The 17,737-nt window shown below is 36.3% G+C and overlaps 2 protein-coding genes across 3 annotated transcripts; one reads left to right on the top strand and one right to left on the bottom strand.

Moving 5' to 3' along the window:
- Nucleotides 1–1,242: 1,242 nt before the first annotated feature.
- LOC148077416 (rho-related GTP-binding protein RhoN-like) lies at nucleotides 1,243–8,287 on the bottom strand. The gene is made up of 5 exons (XM_087793166.1): nucleotides 8,096–8,287; nucleotides 7,571–7,658; nucleotides 5,938–6,047; nucleotides 4,425–4,559; nucleotides 1,243–1,659 (listed from the first exon to the last, which is right to left on the bottom strand). Exons 1-5 carry the CDS (start codon nucleotides 8,201–8,203, stop codon nucleotides 1,429–1,431), a joined length of 672 nt encoding a protein of 223 aa, XP_087649292.1. The 5' UTR covers nucleotides 8,204–8,287; the 3' UTR covers nucleotides 1,243–1,428.
- A 3,673-nt stretch (nucleotides 8,288–11,960) lies between these two features.
- Nucleotides 11,961–17,387, top strand: LOC148077415 (putative phosphatase phospho1). 2 transcript variants are annotated; one of them, XM_087793164.1, is made up of 2 exons: nucleotides 11,961–12,091; nucleotides 14,579–17,387. In XM_087793164.1, the coding sequence occupies exon 2, from the start codon at nucleotides 14,605–14,607 to the stop codon at nucleotides 15,382–15,384; it is 780 nt and encodes a 259-aa protein (XP_087649290.1). In that variant the 5' UTR covers nucleotides 11,961–12,091; nucleotides 14,579–14,604; the 3' UTR covers nucleotides 15,385–17,387. The 2 variants fall into 2 exon arrangements, with proteins under 2 accessions (XP_087649290.1, XP_087649291.1); XM_087793165.1 differs by lacking the exon at nucleotides 11,961–12,091 and adding an exon at nucleotides 13,731–13,768.
- Nucleotides 17,388–17,737: the final 350 nt, after the last annotated feature.

Genomic DNA, 17,737 nt, shown 5'->3' with positions numbered 1-17,737 from the left:
TGTCTTCAGGTCGTCGGGGTGAAGAACCGCATTCATGTTTCAGAACCACTCAGTGCCAGCGTTAAACATGCAGGAGATACTTTGTCGTGCACTTGAACTCTATCCTCCTCTGTTGGTCTGTTGTTGACTTTCGGCAGTTTATAAATGATGTGCAGGACGAGGACGTTCTTGTCTGTTAACTTGTTGTGTCAAAGTCATTTTTATTTCTCATATTTATGTGACTCTCAGGTTGATAAACGATCTTTACTGGAGTTTCACATACAATATGAAGCAAAAACTTTTCTGCCTCTTTGAGTATATATGTTTTGTGATGTTAAGTGGTAATATTAGTAGTAGAAGTAGAAGAAGTAGTAGTAGAAGAAGTAGTAGAAGTAGTAGAGTTATAAGTAGAAGTAGAAGTAGAAGTAGTAGTAGAAGTAGAAGAAGTAGTAGTAGAAGTACAAGTACAAGTAGTAGTAGAAGTAATAAAATTATTACAAGAAGTAGAATAAATAGTAGTAGAAGTAGTACAATTATTATTAGAAGTATAAGAAGTAGTAGTAGTAATAGAAGTAGTGGAATTAGTAGTAGAATAAGTAGTAGTAGAGGTACAAGTAGTAGGAGAAGTAGAAGAGTTATAAGTAGAAGTAGTATTAGGAGTAGAAATACAAGTAGTAGTAGAAGCAATAGAATTTGTAGTAGAAGTAGATGAACTAGTAATATAAGTAGTAGAGTTATTAGTAGAAGTAGAAGAAGTATTAGAGTAGTAGGAGAAGTAGTAGAGTCATAAGCAGTAGAGTCATAAGTAGCAGTATTAGAATTAGAAGTAGAATAAGTAGTAGTAGAAGTACAAGTAGTAGTATAAGTAATACAATTAATTGTAGAAGTAGAATAAGTAGTATTAGAAGTAGAAGTAGTGGAATAAGTAGTAGAAGTAAAATAAATAGTAGTAGAAGTACAGGTAGTAGTAGAAGTAGTAAAATTAATAGTAGAAGAAGTAGTAGTAAAAGTGACTCAAACAAAAAAAACGTTTTTAATGTTAAAAAAAGGCAACTTGTGCATATTTTCGTAAGAGTAAATTGAGGTTTTTATATTATTATATTGAATTTTGTTGCATTCTGAATAAAATTATACATTCCAAAATACAATCAATCAAATCGACGTATTTTTTAACCAAAAAAATAAATGAAAGAAAGACAAGATAACAATTTACGATCAACAATTTTTGGTGGTTTATTTTCACGCTGCTGGACAAAACTCAAATAAGCAGCAGTTTTGTACCAAGATAACAGACAAAAGACCAGATTATTTACTTTTCTCATAATCTATAAAGTGCCATCAGTAGACATTAAACTGCGAGAGACTCGATTAGAGATTTGAAACAGTATTTAGGGTACATGTCAGGTACATGGAAAACAAGTCTCTCAAAACATACTTCACTCTCGTGGTCTACATCAGAAGACAAGCCTTGATGCGGTCCTTGATGAGAGTGGGCTCCTGCTGCTGAGGGGCGTGCGGGAGGTCGTAACACCGAGCCCCACAGTTGAGCTGGAGACGGTTGAGCCGAGTCATGGAGGCCAGCGTGGCCACGTGGAACACGTCACGGACGCTGTTCTGGGAATACCTGGACGTGCATTCTGTGTAGGCGACTGCGCCGATCTGCCTCGCCAGGTGAGTCCCCTGAGGGATGAGAAGGTGAGACTGCAGTGAAGAGTTCAAGGGTGAGGGGGCAGAAGACCCCTGTGAAAGTTGAAATACATCCTTACATTTAAACCATATTTATTACAAACTAAGATGCTCCTTCAGAAGTTTAAATCAAATTTGACGAAGACAAAATGACTTGAAAAGTGAAGTGGACTTCGGGCCTCTCAGTGCAGGGGTGAGCTTCATTAAGAGGACCCCAATTCAATTCAAGTACGTCCAATATCAATGAAAGTTAAACTGCATTATGATTTAAATCCTCTGAGTGGTAACTTATAACTCTTTCTTTTATGGGGGATAACATAATAAATATCCTCCAAATTATGGTATTATTATTTTTAACATATGGAAAAACAATTCATAAAATTATTTTATAATGATTTTTTTGAAAGATTTATTTATTTGAATTATTTCGATATTTCATGGGCAGCTGAGTAGCAAAAACTACCGATCAACCTTTTAATAATGGTAATACTAATAATAATACTAATAATAATACTAATAATAATGATAATAATGATAATAATGATAGTTAAAGTAGTAACACAAAATAATTAAGCAAATGAAACATTTATTTATTTTTATCTGCCACATTTGAGTACATGCTGTATTTGTAATGCAAATGACCTATTCTCGTATTTTTTAGATTTTAATTTGTTAGTTTGTGACCAAGTTTAATTTTAGAACATGCGTTACTTGCACCATCAGAGGTCCAAAAGGTTGCTTCAGAGACTTAAGTCGAAAATAGTTTAGTTTTTAATCATGAATATGTTCATTTATAGTGGTGGTTGAAGCTTGTTTTTTAAATATTTAAACCTTTTTCTTTTTCCATTCTATTTGTTTTTATCATCAGTCTGCTGGGAATGGAGATAAAAATGTATACATGAGGACGAGTGACGACAGCAACATTATCTAATCATTTGAAAAACATTCTCATAATACATTTATTTAACAAATATTTAAACATTACAACAATTATTTTTACCCTAACATTGTTGCCATTGGAGATGCATGTTACATCTTTACATAAACACGTGGTAAAATATCCTAAAAACATATTTTAAACCTGTGAGTGCAGTAAACCACCATCTCACTCGCTGCTTAGTTGACTTGCTCTAATACTTCCGTCCTGAAGTGACATGGAACTCGTGAATAACTTCCATCCTGCAGGGAGTTCTGTGTTGCAGCGTGAAATAAAACATTTACAGCACTAAGGACGTGGTATTTAGAGAACTACTGTTTGATTTATGCTGCTATTAGCAAACAGCCATGAAAGCCGCAGCTCTTCTCCAGCAGCAGTTGTGTTTAAGTAGATGAAGTTTCCTCTCGTGTGGGATGTTCTTCATCAGCAGCCTCAGAGTCATTTTAATGTAGCGCTTCAATACCAGCCACCGAACACTAGATCCCACAAACATAACATCTTCAGTCTCAGACAGTTTAACTTTACTTTTACTTTGAATTCCATTTCTAAATTAATTCATTTAACTGGCCTGCCTCTTATTTAAAGTGTCTGTCAATCTTGGGATCTCACTCAGGGACTGATGGAGAAACTGAACCAAGAGTTTATATTTTTATGTTTTCTGACTCATTTTTAAATAAACTTCATTTTTTGACATTTACCAAGAAAAGTTAAGATTCCGAGACTATTACATTTGTGCTTACTTTTTACTATGAAGGACGATAAATGACTATAAATAAAGGTATAAATACATTACAAAATGTATAAATAAATAAATAAATCTTTAAATAAATATAAACATAAACAAATACATTAATGACATTTTTTTTGTGGTGCTTTTCTGTACATACAGCGGGTACGGAAATTAATCAGACCCCTTTTCACTTTTTGTTTCATTGCAGCCATTCACTAGAATCATTTTAAGTTCATTTTTCCTCATAAATGTACACTCAGCATCACCCTTCTTGACAGAAAAAAAAACTGAAATGTAGAAATGTTTGCAAATTTATTATAAAAGGAAAACTGAAATATCACATGGTCATAATTCTGAAAATCGAAAGGGGTCTGAATACTTTCCGTACCCACTGTATGTACATTTATATGTTTATGCATTTTGACTTTGATCTATTTTGACATTTAATTATTTATGTATTTTGCTAATTCAACATTTATTTCAACATTTATTTATACTTGACATTTATCCTCATATTTATTTATATTTACAGCTTTTCACGGTTATAAATGTTAATCATTAATTGATGAGAAGAAAGTTCATTCGGATTATAAGGTCTTACAATTGCTGAAAGAAACTGTAATTGTGAAAAATATCCTTATTTAACATATTATATCATAGTATTTCATTGATTTTGTACACATTTACAGGGGGTCTTCTGCCCCTTTTGTGCCCCCTTTAGCTGTTTGAGTTTTATTACAATCTTAGGACAACGATGTATGTATAAGACAGTGAGTCTGAAGAAGATACTGAATTTATTTCTGTAGTAAAAAACAGTGTAAAGCAAATAATCTTCAAACCCAGAATAATATTTCATAATAATGGTTAAAACTCTGGAGAATTTTAGTCATTAAGTTAGTGAGATGAAGTTAACCAACTCGCTAAAAATGGATTTAATTTTAGAAAATGTCGTCGTAGTAATCCTGTCGCAACAGGAAGTTGTAAGAAGCGTGTAATACTCCATTATACTGTAATACTGTGAGAGTAAACATAAACCAGTGCTGCAGCATGTAAAGATATTCACGGCCAAAGATGGCGTGAACGTGTTCTCACCTGCTCATGTGTGATGGGAACGAGTCTATTTTTGGAAAGTTCTCTGAGCACGTTGAGATCTGTTCTCATGTCCAGTTTGCAGCCGACCAGGACCACCTTGGCGCTCGGACAGAACTCTTGCTTCTCACCGTGCCACTGCGAAGACATTCTTAACTATCAATTTCATCCATCGGGAAATTCAACTTTGAACTTTTATTCAAAAACGTGTGTGAATTTAATCGTAAACATGTTAACAACTTTTGTCAGCTGTAAGATAAATGCTTCTGGGTCAGTGAGGGGCGATATTTTAGAGCTAAATCAACGTTAATTTCATTAAATTGTGGTTATTTTGTGGGTGTAGTTCGGAGGAAAAAGATTGTACTGAGAATTTTAGAAAAGTAAATACACTGAAATTATTAATGTTACAATATAAATAACTTTTTAATAATTTTGCATTTACACTGAAGCCATTAGACCGACTCATATTAAAAAGTATTCACTGCATTATTTCTCTGTAAACAATCAACAGTGTGGGATTGTTTATCTAAAAATGATCCTTAACCATTAAAACTATCATAGAGAATACTTTCAACAAGGCTGTGTAGTGAGTATATACTACATGTATAATGTACTGTACATGTCCAGAATGACTTCATCCAAGTCATACAATTACTCTTGACCCTGGGTGAGGGTCGACCAGAAAGACGTCTGTCTTTTGGCTCAGCTCAGCCTTACAGCGACAGACCAAAACAAAGGATTGAAGATTTGCCGTATCATTCCCACATGAACGTGACCCTAATAAAGTTCAGGGGTGATCCTGGGGTTGTCCTTCTAGTAGCACAAGTCCAGAATACCCAACCAGTGACGCGCCCTAAAAAAAAGCTGGTCACTTTTAAACTTGCGGGGAAAAAAAGGAGGCGAATTCTCATCCCCTGCTGTGATGCTGCTTGGCTGCCTTCCAACTCTCTCTTGCCTCAGTGCAAAAAAATCAAAACAAATAACCAGTCGCATGAGTAGAGAACGTATCCCATTGTCATAACTATGTCATAAATATGTACACATCGAGTTACCAACGTCAGGACACAATGCTGATCACGAAGATGTAAATTCAGACCTACATTTAAATGAGAAAACCTATAACCCGGAGGCAGTAACACAATTTACAGCATCAACGAAAGTAAGAAAATACATTTTTTATGTTTATTTTCAACAACAACTGTTGGTGACTACTAATGATTCAGTGCCAAGCATTATGACAGCAGACATCTACTAAATTAGAGGCAGAAAACAAATGAATTTGGTTAAAATAAATGTGGCCAAAATGTTTTTGTTGAGTTTGTTTCCATCATTTCCTGCATCTCAAACCAAGTTTACTCTTGCTTACTATCACACCATTGATCCTGGACGTAAAAGTCCAATCAGGGGGAAAAGTCAGTGTTTCAAAATCTGCTTTGGTACCTCATGTCTTGCACGACACAAAATTCCTTTCAACACGTCTGCTGTGAACAAACACGCCTGTTAATGTGACACTGACCTTTTTCAGGATACTTTTCAGAGTCTTTGGACGGCTGATGTCGAAGCAGATGAGCACGGCGTCTGCATCGGGGTAGGCCAGCGGGCGAACATTGTCGTAGTAGTCAGAACCTGAGCACAACACACACACACACACACACACACACACGGATAATGAGTCAGTGGCTGTGCTGCACTTCAGCAGATGGAGGCAGCAAAAGAGTGTGTGTGTGTCAGAGGCAGCGTTGCTAAATCTGCTCCACCATCTAATTAACCGAGTTTACTGTGGAGGAAAAAACCTTCACACAGTTTTTGACAATTTTTCTAGAACTGGATCCAGTGTCTGGTCTTTCAAAGTTGAACCTAAACACACACACGTTGCTACCAAGAACGTTTACTTTATCAACTAATTTCTGAATTAAATTCTTATCAACAGAAGATAATGCCAAAGGTCAAAGTGATTCAGAGCGAATGCCAGTTTTCACAAAGGTAAAAAATGTCATCGTCATGTTCATTTTAATCAGTCATGTGTCATGAGTTTGGTGGTCAATAAAAAGCTGAGTCAGCATTTATTCCTACTCTAAAGTTCATTTCAGCAGTAGTTAGTGTAACCTTAGACGGTAGAGGACGATGCAGATTTTTTTTCGTCCAAAACGATACTCTTAGAAAGATCCAAATACTTCCAAACTGCTCGTATGTAACTTTCATCTAGTTTTGAAAATAAATAAACAATCTATATTTTAAGCTTGCGGACGTTGCTATGCTAGCAGCTAGTCTAGCTTCATTTCCATCCAAAAAGACACACTTAAAAACATCCAAATGTCTCCATTTTGATCTTCTCTAATGTTCGTCTTGTATTGAAACCCCGACATGAGAAATTGTTTTGTAAAATAAACTAGACAAGTCTATCTTCAAAACTTGTTTTGGAGGACAATGCTAGGCTAGCTGCTAGGCTAGCATTATCTTCATCCAAAAATACACTCTTAAAAACAACCCAAATACCTCCATGTTGCTCTTCTGTAATGTTCGTCTTGTATTGAAACCTCGACATGAGAAATTGTTTCGTAAAAAAACTAGACAAGTCTATATTCAAAACTTGTTTTGGGGGACGATGCTAGGCTAGCTGCTAGGCTAGCATTATCTTCATCCAAAAATGATGCACGTAAAACATCCAAATACCTGCATCTTGTATTGACACCTTGTTGTGAGGAATTGTTTTGACAAAATAATTAAAGAAGTCTATATTTCAAACGTGTTTGTAGAAGCAGCTCTTTGTCTTTCAAGGTAAATCTCACCAGTAAACATTGAACTGAGACACTGAGATCATCTGCTACAAACGCATGGACATTCATTTTTGCCTACAACTCCAAAAAAAACTCTTCGACATGAATTTTGGGTAAACTATTACTTTAAGATTTTTTACCAAGTTCTTCTATAATATACTTATAATATAGTGGGACTGTTAGCTGCACATACATCAACATTACAACATCAGACTATATTCAGTGTCAGCTACCATCATCCCATCTTTACTTCCCGCATCCCCATCTGGTACTCTGCTGCACATACAAGGCGAACGATTTCAATGGATTACCAAAAGTGTGTTACATTTTTCCGGTGTGTGGTCTGTCATTCTATAAAAACGACCGACTTACCGGAGGTGTCCCACATGTGGAGCTCAATGCGTTGTTTGTCGATCTCGAAGCTTGCGGTGTAATTCTCAAACACTGTGGGCACGTAGTCCTGAAAAACCACAACATGGTTGAATGAGATGATCGGCTGTTTTTAAGATACAGGAAAATAAACAGAATAATGAAGTCGAGTGCATTCAGGTTGATGAGCTAATAGTGCTCGCTGACCTGGTTTGGAAACTCAAATAGATTGGATTCACCTACTGCATGTTTATACAGTATATTTTCTTGTTTTTTTTTAAGCCAATGATCCATCCTTTAAACCTCAAACTGTGCTGAGAAATACTCAGATATGGTGTCAATTAATTAAAACATATTTTTCAACTTAAAGTAAAATACTCATGAATTTATATAAACACAGCAATACTTTCAATTAAAACATGATTGAAATTGTGAAAATACGTTATTAACTTGTATTATTTTCATGAAAGTACATTTAAAAACGAATCAATAAAACTCCTAAGTGATTGGAAATGTATATTTTCTCACCTCCGGGTAGGATTCTTTGGCAAAGACGTGCAGCAGAGCAGTTTTCCCGCACTCAGCATCACCGACCACCACGATCTTGCAGCGCAGGAACGCTTTCCTCTCCATCATGATGGTCTGGGACTCATGCCTGGGACTCCTGCTCGGAACTCAAAGCATCTCCAGAGCCAGACTGAGAACACTTGGACCAGAGCATCTCTGCTCGGAGAGACGACAAGTTGCGCTTCTGGAGCAAAAAAAAAAAAACCTTCTGACGCGAGGAGCGCGTTCTGTGAAGTGGCACGAATGGAACTGAACTTCCGGTAAGAAAAAATTAAATATATATTTCAAATTATTATTATCGAACTTTAAGCAGAAATAAATAAATAACAACAAAAGCACTTGATTTTATAGGTAAATCAATAATACTGCAGTACATTTACAAATACATCCTATTCTACCCATTTTATACATGTTTTTGTTTTATAACAAGATAATGTTTCTGCTTGGCTGACACTTCCGGTGGTCCTATGACTACAATTAATAACATTTTCCTCAACATTGACAATAAAAATGTATCTAAGATGTATGTAGAAAAACGTATTTAAAAATAGAAATGTTGCCATCTAGTGGTCAGTAAATAAAAAATATCCATACGCTCCTGTACGCTCTTTTGAGACATCACGTTTTAGTTTGTATTGTGAAATAAATATACGTGTATTCAAGTCAGTTGATGCAAGGTCAACTCCAAATTAAATTAAATAATTAAAAAATAAGTTTGGCTGACCCATTATTACCGTGGCTTGGATGTCCAAGAAAAATATTCGAGATGTGTTGTTGATATTTGTTGAGTTTGTAGACTGTTCAGGGAATATGCGGACTTTATTCGTCCATATGTACCAAGTTGATTTGTCGACTCATTGATACATCTTAATAGCTGTAACTTTAATCATAAAAATAAACATTAAAGACAATCAAAAAGACGAGAGGAATATATATATATAAAAAACAACAACTTTCAAATGATTAAATAAATGGAATTACAATAATAATAAAAATCATAAAATAGAAACAAAATTTCTGTAGCTATATAACGTATAGAAAAACCAACAACCACTGTGAACCACAGAAGGATGAACGACCCCAAAATTATGTTTTAATGTAGAACAATATGAATAGGCCGTGACAGGACATACAACACATTCTCTCAAGCTCTGCATCAAAGACAAGCAGCGTTTAGTGTCGTTCGTGTCATCTTCAGCTCTCACTCAAAATAAAATCTGTTGTACCTAAAATTGTTATGTCAAGTCATACTCAAGTTAATAAAGTAACTTTCATACAGCTAACTCAAAAGATTCAAATATATATTTAAAAATTACTTAAGTAACTTTAATGGTTTATCTTTTTTTATGCTTGAAACTTACAGTGATACGATTAAGTTCAGTCAAAAATATCAACATACATTCAAAAGCAAAAAAAGGTTATTGAGTGAGTGTAACAAAAAAACTGAGATATTTTAATAGTTGTTGAGAGCCAGTTGAAACATGTTTTACCAAATGGTGTAAGTTAGTCAGTAATTTGTGAGGTTCAGCTGCTCAAAAGAGTGACAGGTACAGCTGCTGAGCTCAAGGGAAGAAACAACAAATCCAACAAAAACAAATGGATTACTGCTGCTGCAACAAAAAACATTCAGTCCAACAGTGAAACGTGTTTGAGAACCTGGACCTTTGCTTAAAGCATGCACCAATAAAGCCCAATCAGGATGTTTTGAATAAACTCTATCATCCAGATCTTCGCTCTAAAAACAGTCTCAACCTCTGTCTCACAGCTCACACTTGTGCATTTTTTTTCCAGACCAACATTTTTTTCACATGAAAAGATCACATGGTGTAACTGACCAGATCCACATATTTTGTCCACAATTCCTTTACAGTGTAGCATAATGCTCCACAAAAGGGGTCTCAAACTCAACGGGGGATGGGACATCATTCGTAAATTCTTGAGATTCTTAAGACTTGACTGAAGCCTGAGGGGTCTTTCGGATGTTTTTTTTCCTTTTGCACGTCTTTGATCTGAATTTGATATACATATATTTTGTGCATTTATTTTTGTGGTTGCAATGTAAATTTGGACAAATTTCTCTTATTGTTTTAAATTATTTTATTATTAGTATTTCCCTGAAACCTGTTCCATTTTAACTATGTAATGAAAGTAATGTAAACTTTGCATGCAATGATTTTTTCATTCATTAACCATCGTACGAAGCAAGAGTATTAAAGAAATTCCCAAAGAAGACCTCTTGAGGGATCAATAAAGTTCTACCTAACCTAAGAGTCCCTTGTACTCTCATGGGCTGTAAATGGACCCTAAAAGTGGGAGGAGGGGTTAAGGAAGTATTGGCTTAATATGTACTCAAGGGCAGAGATACTGATAAACAGATTTATTGTTTATTTGGATAGAAGGATTCAAATCGGTGTTCATTTTATAAAAGCATTGAGATGGTTGTTTATTTTTTACTAAAGGATTGTTTGTGGCAAACGTTTATTTTCCTACAATATTGATGTTAGTGTCGACAAGTGAAGAAGGTTGTTCCTGTAGGATGTTGGGAGGCAGTGTTGGTCGGTGATCTGCTGAATAAGGAGAGTGACTGGGAAGTGAAAGCCGTGTCCAAAGTCCAGCCTGACAGTGATTTGCGACTTGATAAGCTTTCAACTGGCTCTTGGACCATTAATCAAGTGGACCTTAATCCTATCAAATGCCTGATGAATGAGTTAATCACAGCGGCATTGGTCAGTACAAATCACATAATACATTAAGGATTTTGCAGAAACGTTTCGATGTATTTGTTAATTTAACCTATATACAATATTTTTGTTTGATCAAGTCTGCTTTAGTACAGAGCCTTGAGTGGGACAAATGTTTTGAAGCAAGAGAAAGATACTTGGAAAATATGTAGATATTTCAAATTCTTTGATATAATCAATGTTCTGGTTTCAAGGACATGGTTCATTGCTTTGGAAGAATCAAATGCATTCTAGTATACTGAAGAGATACTGGTGTTGTTAGCTCCTCTACAACTGAACGTCTTCAGGGGCGACCATTGAAACAGTGGCTTGCTGTTGTAAGGAACTGTCAAGCCAGAAGAAAAGAAGGAACAAAACCTTTAAAAATAGAAAGAAAATAAATTTAATTAGAAAGCAAAATAATGTAGTCTCTATTTTAATGCATATATATATAATATGATAAAAGATTAAACGTTGTCATTAAAAAAATAATTAAATTAAATTATTTAAAAATGATTTTGAGGAAAAAGAAATCACAAAAATTAAAAAAGTCCTAAGACAAATAAAACATGTCATGCTGTTGTTATATGTTGAAATATATATTAAAAGTAAATACAAACTAAAATGAATACTTAGCTTTCAGATGTCTTCATACTTTGACCTCCTTTTAGGGCCGCATACACACAGTCAAAGGACCACATATTAATACGATTTCTTTCATATAAAAGTATATACATATTTTTTTCAAATATCTTTAAACTGCTGCAAAACATTTTTTGGACTATCGCGGCTCTGTACCTGACTGGATCAAACAAAAATAATAATAATATACACAAGTACTCTACACATAAAGTAACCCAAATTCTTTTTTAAATTAATTTAATTCGGTGGTTACTCTTCTTCTTTTTTTTTTTTTTTTTTGGAATAAAAACTCTTAGACGTTTTAATCAATTAAAACAAAACATTTTTTTTTAAATATTTTTTTTATTTTTGAATAGAAAATAATGTCGGGTTCTCGCCATCAAACTGGGACAGCAGGGTTGTTACGTCACCGGTGTTAAATCCCGCCCGCTGACGTCACTGTGTGGCAGCGAGACCCGGCCACTTGCTCTTACATGGGAAGACCCTCAGTAATGCGGTGGGAGTCTCCGGCTAAATACTGCCGCGTCACTGCTATGCGGGTCGTCGCCGCCGGTCACTGCGTCCTCCAGCTCGGGTCCTCTGCCCTCCACTGCAGGTCTGTCGGTTATATCGCCTTTATTGTCGCGTTATTGTCGCGCACTGGTGCGAGTGTTACGGTGTTACAGTGAGTACAGTGTCCTCTCTTAATCCGCTGCATGGCGAGCCAGCCGCGGTTAAATTTAGAAGCGCTGGCGTGTAAATATAGAGCCGTTTTGAAATGATGTGTCAGGGCTGCTGGGTCTTCACGAGTGTCCGTCAAAAAAGGACCAGAAGGAAAAACATGACATTGTGTGGCAGAAGGACACACTTGCTGCACACACCGTGTACATTCACAGATCGATAACTATAATACTCTACATCTACATAGTACTCTGATGTAATGCAGTTTAAATAACTTATTTATTCCTTTATTATGTTTGTGATCACATTTAAAATGTCAGTATACCCCGATATCACATGCATTATTTTCATTTTATTTATAGTTTGACGTTGAATATGCAACAAATATTCTGACAAATAAGTGGAAGTTGTTGCTATGCACCAACAATGACCCTGAGATTCATGCAGACTAGTGTGGCTCTGGTGTATTAAATATGAAGTATGAAGTATCAGCCATCTCAAAATCTTCAAATATATATATAACATGTAATCCTAGATCCTTTGGGATCTCTGGGTCAAGGTGACCCGGTAGCCGGAAAAATCTTTCGATCCAGAGATAGCACAAGGGATACCTCAAATACATTTGATTTTCTGGAACTCCTGTTGTGTTATCAGTTTTATCTTGACCTTTAAAGTATATACTTTATTGAGTATTGTTTTGATTGTTTAAGCGCTTTGTGACCCTGGTCTGGAAAAGCGCTATATAAATAAAAATGACTTACTTACTTAATGACATTTGTTTTATTAGGCCCACCGGGTCGCTTTGACCCAGCAATAACACAAGGGTTAAATCCGCGAATACATAGCATTTAAAAATCCCTGATTATTAGGTGTTATTTATTGGAATAGATCAGATCAGAGTGTTAATGGTTCCGAACTGAGAAAACAAGGTTTCATTAAACATGTTATTTAAATCCAACAGTAATACAGGTAAGTAAGTCATTTATTTTTATAGAGCGCTTTTCTAGACCAGGGTCACAAAGCGCTTTAACAATTAAAAAAAAATACTCAAAAAAGATATTCTAAAAATATCAAGATAACACAGAGAACAACACAGGAGTCCCAGAAAATTGGGGAAAATGTGATTAATTCTCTCACTCAGACAATGATTTTTCAAATTGAGGCCATGATTATTATCTGTATTCGTACCAAAACAATTGGTAATCGTCTATTACGAGGCTCTTTTTTCATACTCAGAGTTCAAATAAAGAGTAATAATAAAGAAGCATTAAATGCGTAATAAAAACAGCATTTTTATATCCTAAATCTCTTCATTATTATTGTTTATTAAGTTGCGACCACTGACCATCTGTTGTGTAATAGTATCATCCACAATCTCGAAAATGCAAATATCTTGAACAATGAGCAATTATTTAAACTCCACGAAGATAAAAGGAAACATGTAAATAAAAGGATTAAAAGCACCTTAAAGAACCAGACCTTGAACGTTGACCCTAAAAGGGGAAAATAAATAAATACAAGCTCCAACTACTAGTTATAGCCCAGTGTTGACATGGGAGTATCACAGGACATGAGGAGAGGGCACCTCTTCTCAATAAACAAGAGTTAATAGGTAATATATAAGCTCTGCTGATGAACAGTCTTTATTTTACTTTGTTCATGTCTTTATAGCAGGAGCTCAGCTGTCACAGTGTCATAGACACACAACCATCCATAAAGAAATTATAATTTTTTGTTTGATGAATTAAAAAAAGGAACCATTTGTTTAACACTGAATCTATTTAAAATATAACGTAAAAGACAAAAAATGTAGATACATTAGGTAGAAGAAATGTGGCCAATCTAAGAAATGTATTTACGTTTTCTTTAAATTGAACTTAGAAAATTTTTCAACCTTTTTTTAAAATTATTGTTCAACCAAGAACAGTTTAGGTCACGTTAAAGAGGCTATTAATGTAAGTTGGTTACTCTGTAGTCTGAATATGATAATAACAATATATATTTTATTATTATATAATATTATGTATATTATACAATATACTGTATAATATAATATTATATAATATGATCTGTGGTGCATCTTTTAAACTTAGTAAAAAGTCGCCTCTGTCTCACTGTTAGCAGACCCTAACTTTATGTGAAAAAGAGTAGGGAACTACCATCTGGATCCAAAAATAATTTAAGGATTTGTCATCCTCTTTAATGCAAAATGAGCTGTGATGTGAACCTTCCACTGTTATCCCATTGAGCTTATTACCATTTAATACATTTCAAATGCTAAAAAATCTAGACAAAATCACCACAAAGGTGTTGATGAGCTGCTTGGCAGAGGTCTGTTTAGGGATATTCTATTGGTCAATGATCTTGTAGTACTCCTGTTGACAATGACAGTAGCATTTACTCTTCCTTCTTCTTCTGCCAGTGTGATCCTATCTTGAAGTTGGGAAGATGACAGCGCTGCCGTCCCAGATCTGCGGCGCGTCGGAGAAACCGCGCTTCCTGGTCTTGTTCGACTTCGACGAGACCATCATCAACGAGAGCAGCGATGACGCCGTCATCCAGGCGCTGCCGGGTCAGCAGTTGCCCGATTGGCTGATCAACAGCTACAGGGAGGGCCACTACAGCGAGTACAGCCAGAAGATCCTGGCCTACATGGCGGATCAGGGGGTCACCGAGGAAAACATCCACGCCGCGGTGAAGAGGATCCCTCCGTCGCCGGGCCTCCTGAACCTGCTCCAGTACCTGCAGAGCCACCTTGAGGACTTCGAAATGGTGGTCGTCTCCGACGCCAACATGTATTTCATCGAGACGTGGTTGGAGTGCGCCGGGGTGCGTCACCTCTTCTGGAAGATCTTCACCAACCCCGGCAGTTTCGACGCGGCGGGCCGGCTGGCCCTGCGGCCCTACCACTCGCACCGCTGCTCCGGCTGCCCGGACAACATGTGCAAGCAGGTGATCCTCAGGGAGTACCTGGCCAGCCGGCAGAAGGAGCGCGGCGGCGACCCTTTCCGGAGGATTTTCTACATCGGCGACGGGGCCAACGACGTCTGTCCCGCTCATGTTCTGGGGCCTCACGACACGGCCTTCCCGAGGCAGGACTTCCCCATGCACCGCCTGCTGAGGGACATGAAGGAGTCCCAGCCCACGCAGATCAAAGCTAACCTGGTTCCCTGGAGCAGTGGGGAGGACATCGTGGACGCTCTGAAGAAGATCATGGAAGAGAGATGAAACGTGGAGAAACACAGGAGTATTTTAATGAATTACTTTTAATAGAATATCAATAGCACCTGTAACAGTATTCACAAAGACATCTATTTTTGACTACTAACATTGACTCAAAAACACACGACTAGGTGAATATATTTATGAGAATGACTTACATGTTAGGATCAGAGTTTATTTAATCAAAGACTTATTGTTAAATAAGGAATGTATTCAGAAAAAGGGGAGTTAAAGCTCCAATTATTGACAGATACAGATGCCGACGAAGGTTTAACATCCTCCCTGCAACTCTCAGATCGCACCTCCACACACATCCTGTCACTTGATTGACAGGTCAGCACCTTAAAGTTCGATCAGAGCCATGAATAACCATGTTTTTTTGTCAATAAAACCCCTTTTTTTAATCCTTTTTTTGGCTAATAATAGCAGAGAAATTTAAAAAATGTGTGCGGAATCAAGCACTATGAGGGTTAACAAAGTGTAAAAACAAGATTTTTTGAACGCATTGTGTGTCTGAAATATACCACACCAGAATTGTATTAACAGCCAAAATTTTATGTATATTATAAATGTATTTCCCCAAAACGTTCCCTTATTTTTGGGGAAAATAGTAGATCAAACATTTATATAAACACACTTTTTGTGTGAACTCGATCTTATATTCATGTTTCTTTTTCAACCAGTTTGTTCAGCTCTGGCTAATCCGAACATTAGAAGGAAAAAAGGTACATAGTAACTTTAGAAACTTTCAAAAGGAGTTTCCGAGAAAAATGTCGAGACTTCCTACACCTTTGAGAACATATCATCTTTCCTTTGTCCACGGACTGAAGCATAGAATCTACGTGAACAAAATACCAGTAGCTTATGTGATGCTAGGCGTTTGTGTGTCCAACTGAAAATACTGTTCTAACTATAAAACTATTATGGTTAAAGACAGTCATCATCTCTGAACTTTAGACTTTCATAGTGCGTGGAGATGTGGGCTCAGCTGTTCCTTATCTGTCTGCTTCAGAGGAACCATAATGAAGCGTCTGTATTACCGAGATAAGGTGACACCACCCGTGAACTCTCAAACACTGACACCTGTGGTCTCATGACACCGGAGTAATCCACACCAGCACCGGGTCCGAAAATTCTCGGCTCCATTACATCACCATGTCGATCAGCACATATGCAACAAAGATACATGTCATGCATTCAAATATATATATATATTTATGGTGACAAACAAAAGGTGAGCCAGGGCTACTGGACGATTGTACAGGAATGAAAATACTTGATCAAATGTTGTCAGCTACTAGCTGTAGCTGCTATAATACGAATCACACTTGAATCTAATGTAATGTCTTCCATTGCAAGTGTACATAAGAGAAATTATTTAAACAGTGGATCAAGATTTTTCTTGTCATTATCGCACAATGACAAACTCTTGATAACAAATCTTTCTTTAGGACATGTTGAGAAACGTTTGCTGCCTCAGCTATTTTTCTTCTGGTGAATCTACGTGTGAGTGCGTTAAAAGTTTTTAGTCTCTAATCATCATGAGATCGTACTGTGTCGTACATGAAGAGAACCAGCTGTGAAGTCGGAAACAGTGAGCATGTAGAGCCAGTAGAATTCAGAAACATACGCATGATCTTGCACAGAATTTGTTTTTGTTTTCTCAAGGAGAAGAGACTAAAATCCTTCCATCAGGTTTAAAAATATAATATTGTTTCTTTAACAAGGGCTCGTCTGCTGCTGGAGCTACATTTGCAATAGAAACAACTTGTCGACTTGTACTGTATGTGGTTTTGCTAATAATAATTAAAAATAATAATACAATATAATGGAAAGAATATTAATATTTTAAATAGCTTTAGGACTGCAAAACTATGAGTGGTGGTGAAAAGGGAAAGATCTGTGTCGGCTTGAAAAGTGTATTTTGTTTGTTTTGTTTTTGCTGTGTTTTGTTAATCCTATTTTAATGTGTGTGTGATGTATGAGGAATATAAAGCCATGTTAATGAACCTGTTTTTGTATTTTCTTGTTTCACTTTTTTTTCCAACCAACAGCCATACCTCACATATTTTACTTAAAAAAGAAAATTGAGAAATAATTTTTCCTAATCAGGGATTCATACATAAACACATTGCACGATGTTGAAGTTTGGGGCTAGAGCACAGATTGCAGATATTTCACAGAGATTGTGGGTCCAAATCGAAGCATCAAGGACATTCCTATTTAAACTTAATTTGTGTGTTTCGTGAATGTGGGTGTGGGTTTCAGAAAACAGCATCTCATCCACGCCAGCACGCAGCCCAGGTCTAGGCTAGTGATGTTTCAGGAGGAAGACACAAGCAAGTGAGAGTGTCCCAAG

The sequence above is a fragment of the Callionymus lyra genome, chromosome 6 (assembly GCF_982586985.1).
Source record: "Callionymus lyra chromosome 6, fCalLyr1.hap1.1, whole genome shotgun sequence".
Classification (NCBI taxonomy): domain Eukaryota; kingdom Metazoa; phylum Chordata; class Actinopteri; order Syngnathiformes; family Callionymidae; genus Callionymus; species Callionymus lyra.
This window is presented reverse-complemented; position numbering and strand designations above follow the sequence as displayed.